Genomic DNA, 18,310 nt, shown 5'->3' on the forward strand with positions numbered 1-18,310 from the left:
TGTGTTATCTTAAGAACATCTTGAGGGATTTTTCTTAATTTGGCACAAACGTCCACTTTGACTCAGTGTGACCTCACAAAATGTTTTTGTCCATAACTGAAGAGTTCATACACTAATTATGACAAGACTCGACACAAATGTCTAACAGGATAAAATAATGAAGGTCAAAAGGTCAAAGGTCAGCTTAACTGTGACATCATCATGTTTTAACGTCATATCTCAGGAACAGAAGGGGAGACATTTGGTCAGATACTGAATTGGTGACTCTAATCTTAAAACTGTGCTGATTGTATAGATCTTCTGTGTGTGAAGCATCCATGTTTTCACTGACATGGATGGAGACTGAGGGTGTTTCTCAAAGTCAAGGATCCTTCCTTGGTAAGATGAGTCCTCCCAAGGAAGGATCCTACAGAGACAAGGCAAGAGTCCTTCCTATCATTCAGTGAACACACATTGGAACAGACTAACAAGTGTCCCCACGTGATCGTCATTAATCCTCAGCAGACTGAGGAGGTTTCAGGTACTGTGATCGTTTTAACACTCTCTAATGTTGTTGTACAGTTTGAACAAGTGTCAGTTATTGTCAGAGTGACGTGACTTTTAGGGAGAATATATTTCTGGATCATATTTAAGAGTAAGTTGAGTAATGAAGTAAAGACAACAGCTAACAAAGTTCTAAATGATCATTAACAGTGTGAACAACAGACTCAAGCGCAGATTTTTATTGAAGCCTCCACTTCCAGAAAATCATGCGCAAAGCATTGTGGGGATTTCATACCCGCGGAGGATCCACACATGCATCCTTGGAATTTCTCTGAAAGGAGGACTCAAGGATCCTTGACACTGGAGCAGTCCTTCAGCGGGTCGATGACGTAGCAGATCCTTCCTTGACTTTGAGAAACACCCCGTCAGAGAAACCTGACTGGTGGGCGGAGTCATACTACCAAACAACAAACAATACAAATCACACTGTCACACTGAAGCTGACCTTTGACCTTCAGGATATAAAATGTCATCACTTCATTATTTTATCCTGTTCGACATTTGTGTGAAGCTTTGTCATAATAAGCGTATAAACTCTTCAGTTATGGTCACAAGCATGTTTTGTGACTTTGAAGAAATTCCCTCAAGGTTCAAGATGTTCACAAGAATGAGACGGACGACCTGACAACATGATGCCTCAGGCGTAAACAACGTCTAAACGCTGCAGCATGCATCACAAATTTTAGGAAAAGCTGCCGTGTAGCTAAAAAAAAAAATGCTGCGACATCCTGACGGGACAGTTTTAGAGTAATCTTACTTTAATTCTACTTTAACTGGTCCTTAAAACTTTATGGTCTCCAAACTTTTATATGAAGATATTTGTCCTCACAGCTGATCGTCAGAGGTTCATGTCTGCAGGCTGAGTGGTTCAGATGAAGAGGGATTTTCCAGCTCTGAGTGTTTAACATGAATCCTGTTTAGAGGCCTGGAGAGTAAAAACTGTGTTTCACAGAGAAGAATCAAAGGTTAAAGAGAAGTCTGAAAAATAAACATTATTTAGTTCATGAGAATTTGTCGTTTCTTTTTTTTTGTATCTGAGAAATCATTAAATACAAAGCACGAGTGAACAGAGGATCAAGAACGCCTTCAGTTTTCGCGCTGCAGATGTCTTCAGCTCCTTCAGGGATTCGAACCAGCAACCTTCAGGTCCGACCTTCTTCTGTGACAGTTATTAAAGCTTTAAACACTGAGGAAAGTAAAGACAGCAGTCAGAGATGAACTTCGATAAAAGATTATATTGCTGGTCTTAAATAATTATCGTCAAGTGAAACATATGTTTAGATGAACACCTTCAGTTTGATACGAACCACAACAAGCTGTACACGGAGCGCAACACAATACAGTACGATTTCCCTGCGATGGAGCAACAACGGAGTCACATTTGGGCATTTCTCTTCAAACAGTAACACAAGTACACAACAAATACATAAATAGCTTTTGTTTCCCTTTAAATCATTTATAACGCATTATATTCATGATTCTGGCTCTTGCTACGACGTGTCATCTGACCGATATATAAATTAACAACATCAACAACAAATAATAATAATAATAATAATATTAATTAGAACAATAATAATAATATAAAAGCTGTCTGTCTTTCATATAAATCTGGCTAGCTTACAGTATGAAATGAGGGAACAGAGATCACGAGGGCACTTTGATATGATGAGTTTCTCCGCTTTGAATTTCCGTATTCCAGACGCAGATGCTCAGTTTCCCACCTCAGAGAGTTTGTGAGAGAAATGTGGGCGCCATGTTGGCTCCGACAGGAGTCCACCGGCCCAGACTGTTTCCTGAGGGTCCATGGCAGCGTGGTCAAACGTTCCGCAGAAGGTGGAGACAAAAATTTCCACCTCAGGGCCCCTGAGTTTTCTCCTGGGAGTTCAGTTCCTTGACAAGGCTGAAATTAGCGCCCCCGGTGGCGGTGACGGGTAGTGACAATGCATAGTTTACACGAAGCACGTGGAAGTCAGAGGCTGAAGGTGGTGGCGACGTTCAGCCTCTCATCCACTGAGTTTTCAGTCCGTCACCGTAGCTTGTATCTCTGTCAGACAGATCTGGACCCTGAGTACTTTGTCACATGTGATCTGTCGACCTGAGACCCGTCTGTGTCCTCCCAAACCCTCCTCGGCTTGTTTGGCCCCCAAACTGTGATACTTGAGCGTCCCTAACCTGCCCCCCCTCCCACCTGGATCACAAGGGTCACCGTCCGGGGCAGGCCGTGGGTTTGATGCAGCGTCCCTGGAACAGCACCAGGTTGGCGGGGCAGTGGCAGCCGGCCACGCAGGGCTTGTGACACGGCCCGATCTCGTTCCAGTTGTCGCAGGTTTTGGTGCAGCCCGGTCCGCAGGTGTCGTACACGGCGCCGTGTTTACACTGGGTGGCTGGAGGGAGGGAAGGCAGAAAAACAAATCAGCTTTAATGATGTCGATGTGACTCTGGTTACTGATGGCAAGTTTTCTGGTGATTTTAAAATGCGCAGAGCCTGGTATGCATTGCCTTGTACTGCTTTTAGTCATGCTACGAAGTCTTAAAAAGAGCCAGTTTTTGTTGAATATGCACTTCCCCATGTCATCCAGGAAACAACTATCCCAGCAAGAAAGAAATTACAAGTCTTGTTGGTTTAACCATCCTGATCTGCCAGACAGCGTTTGCCAGAAAGAGACGGGTTTGGTGTACTATTCAACAAAAAACAGTTTTACCAATGATTGTGAGATTTTACAATGTGATGTCAGAAAGAAACGATTCATAAAATCCTACTTCCACTGTCTTAGATTTATAAAAGGACCTCTGAAAGATTGACTTAAGACTGTCACCCACCCAATGGGCTGGGTGATATGGAGAAAATCAAAAAACACTTTTTTTTTTTAACAAAAACCTCAATATCAATATACCGATGATACCACAGGGTTGACTTGCTGCTTTCACAAAATATTTACAGTGATTATATCCATGTTACTGATGAATATCTATCAAAAATCTCTAAGTAGTTAAAGGCAGAGAACAGAACAGCTTCAACAGTCTGTTCAGTTCAGAAAATGACATCACTTTACTGTAACGCAGTCTTTAAAACCAGGAAAAGACAACACTTACAATATTACCATATCCAAAATCTAATCTCTACAAAATCTTGTCTCATGTCACAGTATTGATATAACATCAGTACACAGCTCTACTCACCCATGCAGGCGGTGTCGGCCCTCCAGAGGACGGGCACTCCCTCCCTCTCGCAGGCTCGGCTGTAAGCGATGAAGGACTCACAGTAACAGTTTTTATGGACCGGACACTCGCACATGTCCGTTACACACGACCTGCAGAGAGGAGGAGCACAGACGATTCTACTGTTGGCACTCTATTGGACATGGGTGTGTTGTTATGTCGTCTTTTGGTATTTTAATTGTCCATTCTTCAGATTTACACCTTCAGAGAGGGACTTTAATGAAAACACTTTCAGAACATAAATAATCGTTCCAGCACACTTAGAGTCAGAGTGAGGCTCTGACCTGTAGAACGGGGCGAAGTCAACCACACGGTGGCACTTCTGAAACTCCCATGACTTTATCTTCTGGCACTCCCGGTGGGCACGGAACTTGACTTTGACGCTGCCGGGGCACAGGAAGGACGTTGGCCGGCGAGGCGGGTGCTGTTGGGAGCAAACCTCATTTCCCTCGACTCGCCACGACTCGGCAAACTCGTCCACGTCGAACTTGAACTGCCCGTCGCCTCCCATGGTGTCGTCACGCTTGTGGCCGTTGTAGTTGCCACAAAGGCCGCACAGGCGTCCACGCAGGTGGGGGGCAGCCACAACCTCAACAAAACTGTCACCGTCCCAGGTGATCTCCAGACCTGCAGGAAGAGGCGGAGCTTAATACTTGTGTTCACAACAAACCAAACAGAGGTGTCTGTGTCTGGTGTGTTTTAAAGGTCAAAGATCAAGAGATGTCTTTTAGAAACATGGACACCTCTTCAAAAATGCAGGAAAATGAACAAGAAACTTTGTACTTGACGTTGGGTTTATGTTTTTGTCTTGGTGTGCAAAATAATCTTAACTCAAAATCCATTTACGACCTTTTTCCGCAGCTTTAAACTGCACGCTGCTCCTCAGACTCATCAGAGAACAAGACAAGCTAAAAGTGTTAAATGAAGCTGGTCTGTGACGCTTCAGACTGAAGGACTTAAACTGGGCGCCAGCCTCCTGTAGAGAGAGGTGTGTGCTGACCTGCGATGGTGGTGAGTTTGAGCAGGTATCCGTCCAGGTCGATGTGCACCCCGGGGCCGTGGTAGGGCAGCGCGATGCGGGTGCCGTTCCTCCGAACTGTCAGGTGCTGGTGGAGACTGAGGACCAAACCTCCCAACCTCACCTCAACAGACTGAGTCCAGGAGAAGGAGCGAGTCCGCCGGGCGTCGTTCTTCACCAACACCTGGGAAACAAATGGAAAATGGCTCCTTTGATTTGTTGATTTAAATGGAAGCGATGGTCAAACAGACAGATAATTATTTATCACAATCATTCATTGATGATTTTAAGGACAAAATATTTTTACTGGACTTTCACAGAGGAGCTAGTTCTTCGCCTTCTGCTTCAGACATTTCATTCAGCCGCAACATTCAGACATGAATGACTGTAAGTTTAAGGAAGCACTTGATTTGATGTGCAGCAGAGTTTTCTGAGTGGAGCATTTTAAACGTCAGTATTGCAGTCGATCATGTTCATTTCATTGTAGGAAGCCAATATCTTTATCGTGATTAATATTAGCTTAGTTCTTTCAAAGACTCCTTTAAAAAAATTCCTCAGCAATCTTATTTACATGTCTTCTTGTATATTTAGCACAGGTAGAATTAGGAAACGAGGCGTTGTGGTTTGAGAAGCAGTCGGTGTACAAATTGCAGTTAACCAACAACAGCTGAGTGCACACAGACTGGTGCAGGACGTGTTTAGCTTGGCGTAATTATGAGGTTGTTTCCTAAACCTGGACTAAATCCAGCTGACTGTTGGATGTTTTGGTGGCTGGTCTGTGACCTCACAAGTTAAAAAGGTATATTTTTCCCTCCTTTTGCAGAGGCTTGCAGTTTCTCTGCTTCCAGTGTTTGTGCTCAGCGAGTCTTCTATCGACCCTCCACTAAATGCACAGAGATGAAATTCATCTTTCTTTCTCATCAGACTTTCAGTAAAACAAACAGACCAACTGTTTCCCCAAACATCAGTGTGTCTTAAACTTTAACTCCCACCCTACCATGAAGCTGGAGTCTGGGCTGTTGAGGTTGAAGTTATTTCCTGGTCCTGGGGTGCTGCCACAGTCACGAGTCAGTACGTATTGACAGGTTCCCTGGAAGTTAAAGGTCCTGCCGTCGAAGGTGTTGTAGTGAGGGTCGCCAAACACTGTGCACACACCGGGCTCTGCAGAGGGACAGATGCAAAGACAAAGAGAAATAAAGACAGACAAAAGAAACAAATAAGTTACGGAAACATGTCTGCAGCTTGAACGTAAAATACCAGCAGAGCGGGACACATAAAAACAAATGTCTCTGTTGTCCCGGGATAGAAAGAGACAACTCATAATGTGAGGGTTTAAAAGATCCATGTTGATGCCTGACAGCAAAATGTCATTACTGATAAACAGTTTAGGCGATAATGTAACTAAATGTCTTCTTTACAAACTGAACTCTACACTATGAAGAAGACAGAGTTCATGGAGTCTTTGTAGTCGTGCACTGGTACATTTACAGCCACGTCTGTTGACTTTTACTGAAGGTCGCAGCCAAAAACCAGAGTGAAATGACCCGAGGGCAAACCACAGTCTGGACTGAAGCTCATGGGAAACGCTTGGCTGAAGATTCAGAGGCTGAGACGTGTTTTCGTCCTTAAAGAAAGACGATTCATAGATTTTACTTTGATGACCTAACTTAGTATCACTCAATAAAAACACTAACTCATTTCACAGCTGCACAAAATCACAATTTAAACAATAAACAGATTTAGTTTAAGACTTCCTAAGACCTCAGCTTCAAGACTTTTCCTGTATTATTTAAAGCTGAGTGAATTCTGGGAAAGAGGAAGCCGGAGGGTTGAGAAGGACTCACTCACTTTCAGTGCAGACTGGACAGCAGCCCGTCCTGTTCAGGATTTTATTCTGAAAGAGACGAGGCAGACACACAGCGTTAGAGACTCTCAGAGGGATTCAATATTAAGAAAAGATGGCAGAGCATCTGAACATGACAGGTGATGAAAGACAAACAGAAAATCTTTGACAGGATGCAGACTGATAGAGAGAAACATCACAGACAGAGCCGAGAGAAAAGATCTGAGGAAACTATTTACTGATATAAACTGTTTACACTGCAGGGTCAGAGCTGCGATGTGACTGTGATTACTGTCAGCTTTCACTGCGGCTTCACACACTGTTACACATTTGAATTTAGGATTTAGAGAGAGGAGGACAGAGAGAACTACAGGGTGAGAGAAACAGGGAAGGCAACGGTTCAAACCATGAACATAACGGTTCATTGTTAGCACAAATAAAATACTCAGCTCTCTACATCAAAGCTTCACACTGCACTTCATTTTTAAAGGTGTGGGTTTGATTTACTGACGAAAATAGCATGTGACGTGAGATGAAACATAATTTTCCAGGTTTGTTCCAGCAGCAAACGTTTCAAAATGACCACCAGGGATCAACCGGACATCCTGGTAACACACAGCTAACCTGACAAAACCTTTTTCCACATCGTTCTGTTGGCTGACATGACGAAGGTCATGATTTTGTTTCATTCAAACATACTCAACAGAAACCAAATGAAACGTAGAAACAGAGGAAAAGTTTTCATTTTGACAAGTTCACAGTCAAACCAGGACGACCACAAAGACACCGATACACCGACATCAACCGCTGAAATCCGTCTGTGTAACAGGAAACTGTGTGTGTGTGTGTGTGTACAGTATGTTTCAACTTCCATCAGAAGTGCAGATCAGAGGACTCTTTCACACACTTAGTTTTTGTTGCCTCAGGGAAGCCCTTCATTCTTTCTCTCACACACACACACACACACACACACACACACACACACACACTGACAGAGATTGGTTTTCAGGGGCCTAAATATAGGGGAACCTCTTCTTTGCTGTCACTCAAACGTCAAACAGACAAAAGGCTGTTGGGAGACACACTGTCTCCAGAGAGACGCACACACTCTGCCGACCTGCCGCTGACCGCAGGATGACGGCATGGGAGCGTGTGTGTGTGTGCGTTTGGGAGGCTGAGGTGGGCTGTGGTGACCTATGAGAGAGAGACGAGTCACTCTCATGATAACTCGGGACAGGTGTGTGAGTTAATGTGCTATGTTACCTCCACACGTCCCTGCAGCAGTAACGTAATCTAACATGTTGGGTGAGTGTGAATAAAAGCTGCAGGGTTCCCACACACTGTCATGGACAAAGATTCAGAACTTTTCCATGACTTTTCAAGGACCCATAATCACATTTCCATGACCTTTCAACAAATAAAACAAACATCTCTCCATCTTTAAAACATTACAAACTGAACGGTACGCTAAATTATCCTTTTACACTTGGAAAATAAAATCTACAGCTTAAACTGTGTTGAATATAATCTTCTCAATAAGGCAGCCCAAAGGATGGAACAGGAAACATGGTGTCTGCCCCTCCCACCCCCAAACCAGAACATTTTACTGCAATGAGACACACTGGGAGGCAGCTACGCTAAGCTAGCTCGTTGCAAGACAGTTAGTGAAGCCATTACCAGACCTGCTACAGAAGATCCTTCAATAACCTACAGGCCTGCTGTTTGGAGCCACTTCGGTTTCACTGTGAATTATGACGGCGATGGACCGACAGAGTGGTGGATAAAAACACACTGAGCCAAAGAACGAGCCGCTGCACAGCTACAGACTCTTCTCAGCAGCTAAGCCAGAAGTACAGTAACATACACGACCTAGAGCCGAAGCACGAGCCGCTGCACAGCTACAGACTCTTTAGCAGCTAAGCCAACAGGACAAACCCCCTTTGAACCAGGGAACGACAGCCGAAGCAGCTCATTAGTGAGAGTGAGAGATTCGTTAAAATCTGAGGTAAAGTGAAAACCAGGCTGTTGAAGTGTTTTTGTTAAAACACTAAATCAACATCATGAGTGAGTGAAACTTCTTTTCACAGGAGACCAAACTGAGACCACCTACATCATCCTCAGTCGCCTGCTCTGACCACAAACAACAGGTGAGGGCTTGTTGGAACCACTGGAAGCGTGTGAACTTGGACTAACGGCTTTGACTGTGTGACCGCCAGCAGCCAGCGGTATGCGAGGAATCCACTCCATCACCCGGTGGCCGACAGACGACCCTCTGCGACAGGTGAACACAGCACAAACCTTCCTCCTGCCAGAAGTTCCCAGAGCGTCTGACAGCTAACACCACGCTCGGTTAGATCTCTAATGTGCTCAAAGTGACTGCAGAGGAGAAACCTCGCTGTTACAGAAAGTCCTGGAAACAACGGGCTCAGTAACAACTGTGTGTCTTTGACACTGAGCCCCTGAGGGAAAGTCGATCTGTCATAAATCTGCCATAAATGTGTTCTATCACACAATAACAAGGATCAAACTGACTCAGACTGAACGAGGAAAATATAAATCTGAAAATATGAAACGCTTGAATCTGATGTGTGAAACGCTGCTCCGCCTGTAAATCAGAGGAGTGTCGCCGTCTCAAGGCGTCACGCATGTGAAGTGAGAATTAGTCACAGGCTGTAAAGTGTGAGCGTCAGACAGATGAGATGAAGTGGACGGAGACACAGACAGAGACAGTCGCTGTCCAACAGCTCTGAAACAGTGATGTAAACCCTACAAACAGGATGTAGGCTGGTGATTGGCCGGTGGGCCGTCACTCACCGCGGGGCAGCTGGTGATTGGTACACACTGTTTGGGCCGACACTCGATGTTTCCTTTAACACAGGCGCAGAGCGTGCAGTTAACTGACGACCACATGTCTCCTTCCTGCAGGAGACGAGAGACACATCAGAGGACATCCAGATGGAGACACACCAAACCAACCATTCAACCATCCGTCCGTCCGTCTGTCTGTTTAGCAACTATTCACCCATCATTCCTTCCATCATCCAACCACCTGTCAGTCCATCCATCCCTCCATCATCCCCTCTGTCTGTCTTACCCTGTAGATCTTGTTCCGGACTCTGCAGTACTTCACCTCCTCCACCTTCACGTAGGACAGACACTCCTCACAACAATGGTCACCATGGCAACTCCCCGGCCGAGAGCATCGCCTCTTGCAGACCACGGTGGAATCCTGGGAAGAAGACAGGCGATGTTAGGGCAATAATATGAGCAATATTTTACTACTTACTGTACAATGATATTTATACATTTAAGAGAAATTTTAATTTATCTTATTTGTATTTTAAATCTTGTCTCATTCTCTTCTGAATCTTGAGCTGCTGTGTGGGATTAATAATCTCTTATCATCGTATCAGGAATGAGGGAGTAATGATAAAATAAACAAATGAAAATAAAAGCAAGCAATGTGATGTAGGATTTATCCTTCACTAAGGTGATGAGTTCATTTCAGCAGGACAGTTGGAGCGTTTGACGTCCAGGTCGGTACCTTGCAGGTGCAGGTGGTGCAGTTGTCGTGTATGAAGGAGGTGCCGTTCTCATAAACTTCGCTGTGGAACAGACAGCTTCCTAAAGACAGATCAAACACCTTCCTCTGACCTGGAGGAGGAGGAGGAGGAGGAGGAGGAGGAGGAGGAGGAGGAGGAGGAGTTATTTGTGGAAATTACAGTGAAGGAGAAAACAGGAAACAAAAGACTTGCAGTGCCAAACATTAAAAAACACAGCGAACACCATCATTGTTTCTACATTCTTTGCACCTGCAGTGGTTTTAAATCAACCTCCACACACAGGTGACAAATCAGAGAGGTGATAATTGGTCTTTACCGAGACATCTGGGGCAGCACTGTCCAGGTGGGGTGTGACTGAGGAAGGCGGGGCAGGAAAGGACAGGACACACCTCCCTCATGCAAAGAGTGCGCCCTCCCTGAAACAGCAACACAACACAATGTGATGTGATGGTCGTTAACTCAACACAGTGACTTTACATCAGGAGGAAATTCTTCTGGCATTAAGTGATGAAATAAACTTTCATTTCCATGCACATTATAATCTGTTGGTGAAGGTTTAGTTTGATGAAAGTTTTTACGTGTTTTATCGTAACATTTCACTTCACACACATCAGTTCAGTATCTGACCGAATGTCGCCCTGTCCATTTCTGAGATATCATGATTTTATCATATCAGACATTTGTGTAAAATGTTGTCATGATTAGCAAATGAATTCTTGAGTCATGACCGAAAACGTTTTGTGAGGTCACAGTGACCTCGTCCAAATGAACACGTGCCAAATGTGAAGATTCTCTGAAGGCATTCTTGAGAGCACGACAATGAGACGGATGTACAACCTGAAAACATGAATGCCTCCGACCACAGCTACCACAGAGGCATGAAAAAAATGATTTTGTTTGATGTGCATGGACTAAAAATAAACTTTTTTTGGAGAAACAAAGCAGGAAATAACAAATAAAACATTTCCTCACATAAATAAGTAAATGTACAATATTTCTGTGTCAGCGAGGCCAAAGTGTTTCTGTATGTGTATGTGTGTGTGTGTGTGTGTGTGTTAACAGGCCTACAGGTGCAAACACATTAATGCTGTAATGTGTTTATGGACGTACCTGTAGGGTTTGTTTGTGTAGTGAGGGAGGAGGGAGGGAAGGAGGACACAGAGAGGGAGGACCAAGGGAGGAAAAAATCAGGGGGAGGATGTTGTTCCAACCAAAAGTTTGACTCTCTGGAGACTCCAAAACTAACTTATTTAGAGGACAGAGGCCTCGCTCACAAACACTCATACACAGAGAGAGGTCAGAGAGTAAACACAACTGTGCGTGTGTGTGTGTGTGTGTGTGTGTGTGTGTACTCACAGTGCAGGTGCACTTGATGCAGGGTTTGCCCTCAGGGCTGAACTCCTCCTTCTCTTTGTACAGACGACCCTCAAAGATACAACCTGCAGGACGAGACGTTACAACATTTCAAACACGTCACTCACTTTTTGTTTTGTTCACTTCACCTTCACACACACACACCGATCTCCTCTCTGCACTCTGGGCTCAAGTTCAGAGCAGTTTTAGAGTCAAGTTCGAAGACATTTTAAAATTACGCTCCTTCACAAATTAACCAGTGCAGAAACTCTGGTAAAATGACAAAACTGACAAAGTGAATTCTCAAAACTGTACTAAATACAAAACATTTAATTTGTCTCTGGAGCTTATTTTATTCCATATTTCAAAATGATTTGTATCTCTATGTCTGTTATTTGAATTTATGCAGTTTGAATGTCTAAAATACACAACCATGACTCAAGGAGTCAAAACTGGCACACTGAAGGTGAGTTTGGTTCAGCTGAGTCTCTTTCGCATGTGATCTTTCAATCAAACAAAAAAAAAAGGTGACTTCTCAGAGGACCACACAGTCATTTAACACTAACAGCTGCCTTTTATTTTCTTAGACATTCATTAGCTTTTAAAGATTTTAAAATAAAAACACAGAAATTCTACAATTGATTAATTAAAGCCCCTACAAGGAACTTTCATTTTGAGTTGATTTTGGCGACCCTGTGGACAAAAGCGGTAGTGTTTTGCCGGAATGAAGCCTACATTTCCCATGAGCTCTAGCGCGTATTGTCGTAAAGACACTTACCTGGCTCGCGCATGTGTTTGTTTTGGGGATGAATAAAACAACATGACGGGAAAACTTTGCCCCCGCTCCTATCGGGGATCCCAGCTCACCTCTGCCGCGCCCCAGCTCCACCTCTCCGGCGTAAGCGCCACCGCCGCCGGGGTAAACGCAGTGGTCGGCTGGTAAGGCTGAAGGCCTGTTTGGCGAGCACTTCCACGGCTTATTGGACTGAGTATGGAGCGGTGCCTCGCCTCTTTATTTCTCTGCACTCGCCGGACCCTGTCGACGCCTGGCTGGTACCTGTCGTCAGCCCGGATGAGGTGTTAACGCCGTGGACCCGCCGGCTCCTGCCAGGATTGGGCTGGTCGCCGTGGACCCGCCGGCTCCTGCCAGGATTGGGCTGGTAAATGCTAGATCACTAGCGAACAAAACCTTTATCCTGAAGGATTTCCTGACTTCCCGAGGATTGGATTTTCTCTGTGTGACTGAGACGTGGCTGACTGTTGGTGAGTCCAGTGCTTTCACAGAACTTTTACCCGATGATTGCTGCTATTTTAACTCCCCACGGACGTCGGGTCGAGGAGGAGGAATAGCGACTATTTATAAGAGTCACTATAAATGTAAGCATCTAGGTAAGATGACGTGTGCCGTCTGAGTGCCGTAAATCGTTTCGTCCTGGAAGCGACCTGGGGCGGACCCAGACACAGTTTCCTAAAGGTATGGATATACACTATATAGAAATAGCTTATCTTCACACCGATGGTCTCATTTGCTGTTGTAGGTCACGCACAGACATCAGAGACTTTTGCATATCCAGTTAAAAGTTCCTCATAGCGGCTTTAAATCAAGCAGGTGTATTTGACAACATGCAGACTGACAGAGAACATGACAGTGACTCAGGCTAGGTTGGTACTCACTGGGGCAGGTGGGGCAGCATTTCTTTGGGTGGATTTTGGGATTCTTGCAGTGGACGACACACTGAACGTCGGCCTCAGTGATGACACCTTCCTGTCACAACCAGCAGGGAAATACTTTAATTAGTTTTCACTGTTTTATTATGACTTTAACGTCTCTCATTTAACCTTCCTCCATGTTTTCTCTCCTTTCATTTGATGTCATTTTGTTTCTTCATCACTTTCACTTCCATTTTCCAACTGCTGCTTGCTGTATTTTAACATTTCTCACCTTCACTGCTTCCTCCTCTGTTCCTTTCTTTATCTTCCTCTCACAATCTATCCCTCTATTCATCCCTCCACTAACCCTTAATTTCACCCATGTATCTTTCCATCTTGGCGATTCTCTTCCATGGTTTTTCCTTTCTTACTCAGCCTCTTCCTCCTTTCTTTTCTCCTTTATTTCCCTCCTTTTCTCCTTTTTTGTTTTTGCTTCCTCCTTTCTTTCCTTCCAGCTCTATTTGTTCCTTCCTTCCCTGCTTCTTTCCTTACCCTTTGCATGCTGTTCCTACTTCCTTCCTTCCTATCACCTCCCATACCTCTTTCCTCCCTCCTCCTGTATCTCATCCTCTAACAGCAGCATGTTTGTGTTGTTTCTCATCTGAGGTCAGAGGTTTCCACGTGACGTCTGAGCTGAAACAACACTGTCCACTCACTTCACCTTTCATCTCACACACGCACACACACACACACCTGACAGCGGCGGGTTATGCAGGGTTTGGTGGAGGTGGTCCAGGATACTGAGCTGTTATAAGACCGTCCATCCAACATGCAGCCTGAGAGAGAAGGAGAGAGAGGGAAAGAGTCATTACGATTCTTAATCTTCATACAAGTAATTAACATGTCCTCATTTTGGACGATGGCTGTGGTCAAATAGTCAAAAAGGAATTTATGTCCTCTGTTCTTTCCTGATGAAAAACAACAGGAGGTGAAGGAAAATATGTGACAGAGAATTCATAAGGTCTCATGAAAGGTAACTGCAGTGCAAAGACAATCTGACTGTACTTAGATTAGACTATATTATCATGCAGCCCCTTCAGGATGTTGCAGTCGCAGCAATTAACATAAATTCAACCAATCCCTGTGAATTCTGTGCAGCCTCGCATTTTTGTCCAATCACTGATAACATCACCATTTCCTTGTTTCTGGTTGTGAATACACCGACATGTGCGACACAAACGTTTCACATTTACCAACAAAAATTACTGCTAAAGAAAGCGCAGGGCAGTTCCCTGATGTTCTGCACGAAAGTGGCGTTAAACTGATCTCCACCGTGTGCAACATTTTTGTAACACACACACTTTTCTACCACATAACACAGACGCAGAACGGCTGAAACACGAGGACCAATCACAGAGGCTGTTGCATCAGATCTACTGAAGGTGCTGAAAGTATCAAGCTGAGTTAGATTAAATGTGCATGTTAAGGCAGATTTATAATTGTGCGTCGGCTCTACACAGAGCGTACACCGTTATGGGCATTTATACTTGTGCAGTGGTGCGTCTGTGTCGCTCTGCAGTTACACCTCCAACATGCTAGCTGGCGGTGAAGTTTCTGTGAAGTGCTGTAAGGATGGTCCAGTGTTTCCTGTGCTTAAGGAGATAAGAAGCTCCTTTCCTGATCATTTAGAGAATTCGGACAGCTCTGATCACGGCAGCCACTTACTCTGAATACTTCCAGGTCATTTCACTCAGTGAGGAACCTTTGATCGGACCGCAGCCTCAGTTTTTAAGTCCAAACAGCTCTGTACGGACCGTAAAGGAGCCTCCCAGTAACCCCACACCCACTGAGCCGCCCACTCAGCACTAAATGAAAGGCCTATTCATTTCATGCCATTTACAGTAAGTGGTCTCAGATCAATGCTCAACTTTCTATACAATGAAACCTGATCACAACCATTGATCTGCTTTCCTCACTGTAAACCAAACCGTCTGACACTGTATCACTGCAGGAGGGTCTTATATCTCAGAGAAGAGACGATCAGATTAGATCCCACAGAGACTCACGTTGTCTTCATACACTCAGACTGATATGACAGCTCCTCTTCCTCCTCTGGTTCATCCTCCGTCACTGATAATATATATAATATATATAAAATATAACAGAGCTTTAACAAGAGAAATACTAACGTGATTTAACCTGACTTCTAATGGACTTTAAACTAATGTACACTTTTGGATGTTGTAATGATTTTTTAAACTACAAGTATAAAATCTGTATATATTGTAGAGTTATTTTTATGATCTTTTTGGATACACTTCAGGCCCAGTACACCTCAGAACTCTGACATAATAAACTGGTTAATTGAGGCAGTGTAAAAGTAAATTGTTCCCAATAAAGTGATGGAGTGCAGCTGGGAGTCTCCTTAACTGAGCGTATGAGTTCATCAAAGTGAGAAAACAGTGATATGACATGTCGGCGTCGGGGACACAGAGGGGTCCTAAATTTGGTCTCAGCAGCCACAAGTCAACCGCACAATAGAAACTAACACGGGTTGTCGTGGCAACGAGGGGCTTTCCGCGTCCGAGTTATATCGTTCCACCTCTCTTAACGAAGTGCTGCGTCGTAAAACACCAAACCACAAACAAAAGGGCTGCGCCTCTGCTGAGGTGTGTGTGTGTGTGTGTGTGTGTGTGTGTGTGTAAGCAGTAAAAAGAACAGGAATATTGTCGAATGTGAGGACTTTTTAGTAGCAGCTCATTCTGAGTTTATTCATTCAGGGTTTGAACATATTGAGTGATGACTCTGATGTGGAAGTGACAGCAGACACAATGACTCTACTGACTGCTGAATGCTCCAGAACTTCTCACACTGTCTGCACATTATAGTAAAACATACAACATAATAATCTTGAAAAATTATTTCATTAAAAAAAAACATTTTCTCAATAAGTTACAATCTAAAAAGCTTCACTTTCACGTTCTCATTTGTGTTGTTGGTGGCAGTTTGTTTCAGTTTATTAATATTTTTCCGACATTTTATTACATTTTTTTTCCTGACATTTCAGTAACATTTCTAAGACATTTTAATAATATTTTTCCGACATTTTATCAGCTTTTTTTTTGTGGACATTTTTATTTTACCTTTTTTTTGACAATTTAATAATATTTTCGGACATTTTATCAACATTTTTTCTGACTTTTTAAAAAATATTTTTTGGACATTTCATTAATATTTTTTGAATATTTTAATAATGACATTTTATCAAGATTTTCTGGACATTTCATTAATAATAATAATGATGAATTTAATAATGATGATTATTTTTATTAATGTGCTCCTCTATGTTGTGCTTCACACTTTACAGTAACCCTGCAGCATCACTCAGTATGTGAAGCTGTTGCATCGTACGTCGTAGCCTGTGATTCAGTCAGCGCTGTTATCGTACAGTCTGCAGACATCAAACTTGATGTCGTACCCAAGTTTATCAGATCCATGTCACACAGTGTAGTTGCATTAAACTTGTGCTAAAATCTCACAGTCTGAAGGAAGCTGGTGTCGATGCACAGAGATGCAGCAGAGAAGTCGTCATGTGAGAGGCGATGCTGTTTTTGTCATGAACATGAACACAAAAGATTTTCTGCTGAACCCCCTTAGAGCCTCGATTTAGTCTGATTAGGATAATATTAATGCTGAGGTTGGCCGTGGTGACTTTGGGCTCTCAGAGGTATATAACTCAGCATGTGTAACAGGAAGTAGAGCCTCGGTGTGAGGAAGCAGAGGAGAGGATGAGGATCTAAGAGATGAAGGTCCACTGAGGAGTTTCTGGCTCATAAAAGTAACTGTGTTTCTGTGGCCTGTAAACCCGACGGTGAACCCGTCCACCCGCCGCACTGTCTCCACACACTGCAGCTGTGAGTGTGTGTGTGTGTGTGTGTGTGTGTGTGTGTGTGTGTTAGAGAGAATATATATGAGGTAAATAACACAGCTTCACTCCCACAGGTCTTATTCAGGCCTGGCTGTTTAGGTACTGTACATAAAGTGGTTCCTGAAGGGTGTGTGTGTGTGTGTGTGTGTGTGTGTGTGTGTGTGTGTGTGTGTAGAGGCTCTGGTTAGCATCTCTATGTTTTTGTACCGGTGTGTTATTAGTCTGTTGTTAGTGCAGAGCAGCTGCAAGTACAGTCGTCCTACAATAAACCATCCTAGAGTCATTACTGTCGTCACTGCTGGTGAATTATTGTGACATCACAGCCAAACACACAAAGGAACACAGACGTGGCACAAAGACTTCATTTCCTCCCCTGAGTTCAATGTGGAGAATCTGAAGAAGCACAAGTCATTCAAACGTTTAACTCTGAATATTAAGATTTTATGTAGTTTCCACAACCCCATTATTCTGGCTTTGTCTGTCCATCTGTCTGTCCATCTGTCTGTCTGTCTGTCTGTCTTACCTTTACACCTCTCGCAGCAGGCTCCCGTCTGTTTCACCACCAGAGCACAGTCCTCAGAGACCAGCGGGCATTTCTCCTGTTTACAGTCGGCCTTCCCCTCCTGCAGCACAGAGACAGAGAGAGGACGGGAGGAGAGAGACCCTCGGTCAGTGTTATATTTCCAACATACTGAATACCAGGAGTGTCCAGACTTTTTTTAAATGGGGGCCAGATAAGTTAATGTGCTGCTTCTTGCATCACTATGATTATTAAAAACATCACGTACAAATGACAGAAACACAATAGTTTCATCAGTACTCATCTCTCCAGCACTCCTGAAAGCAGCAGCCCTCGCGCTTGACTTCACGCTTCTTTGCTGTGGCCACGTCTGATGCCCAGCAGGAAATATCTGACGTTAGGTGACTGTTCATTTGCCTGTTCACTGTCTACCTATGACATCACATTACTTTCACCTGCATAGTTCTTCTGCATGTGTACAAACTGTATGATAGTCGAAGAGAAAAATGCAAAGTGATCTTTCATGATTAACCTATACTGTATTAATCATACAGAATATTTTGAAAGACAAGCTGAGGGCTGTTCACGGGCCAGAGTTTAGACATGACTGCTGTGTGTCACTGTTAACGACACACTCTTTTGCTCTCTTTTCAGTCTGAATTCTTATTTT

At 43.8% G+C, this 18,310-nt stretch overlaps 2 protein-coding genes across 5 annotated transcripts in view; both read right to left on the reverse strand.

The window, feature by feature from the left end:
• Window positions 1-18,310, reverse strand: part of LOC126391332 (methyltransferase-like protein 27) — a 242,783-nt gene that overhangs the window by 79,175 nt on the left and 145,298 nt on the right. The gene's annotated exons all lie outside the window — the stretch shown is intronic.
• bmper (BMP binding endothelial regulator) overlaps window positions 376-18,310 on the reverse strand; it is a 41,922-nt gene continuing 23,987 nt past the window's right edge. For both annotated transcript variants that reach the window (XM_050046005.1, XM_050046006.1), the window contains 14 exons: window positions 17,644-17,743; window positions 13,946-14,028; window positions 13,217-13,307; window positions 11,546-11,628; window positions 10,506-10,605; window positions 10,171-10,280; window positions 9,721-9,855; window positions 9,441-9,545; window positions 6,632-6,677; window positions 5,781-5,944; window positions 4,766-4,967; window positions 4,050-4,392; window positions 3,727-3,857; window positions 376-2,930 (listed from right to left, as the gene is read on the reverse strand). In XM_050046005.1, coding sequence (XP_049901962.1) covers window positions 2,749-2,930; window positions 3,727-3,857; window positions 4,050-4,392; window positions 4,766-4,967; window positions 5,781-5,944; window positions 6,632-6,677; window positions 9,441-9,545; window positions 9,721-9,855; window positions 10,171-10,280; window positions 10,506-10,605; window positions 11,546-11,628; window positions 13,217-13,307; window positions 13,946-14,028; window positions 17,644-17,743 — 1,875 coding nt within the window. In that variant the 3' untranslated portion in view covers window positions 376-2,748. The remainder of the gene's footprint in view (window positions 2,931-3,726; window positions 3,858-4,049; window positions 4,393-4,765; window positions 4,968-5,780; window positions 5,945-6,631; window positions 6,678-9,440; window positions 9,546-9,720; window positions 9,856-10,170; window positions 10,281-10,505; window positions 10,606-11,545; window positions 11,629-13,216; window positions 13,308-13,945; window positions 14,029-17,643; window positions 17,744-18,310) is intronic.

The sequence above is a fragment of the Epinephelus moara genome, chromosome 6, assembly GCF_006386435.1.
Source record: "Epinephelus moara isolate mb chromosome 6, YSFRI_EMoa_1.0, whole genome shotgun sequence".
NCBI classification, from domain to species: Eukaryota; Metazoa; Chordata; class Actinopteri; order Perciformes; family Serranidae; genus Epinephelus; species Epinephelus moara.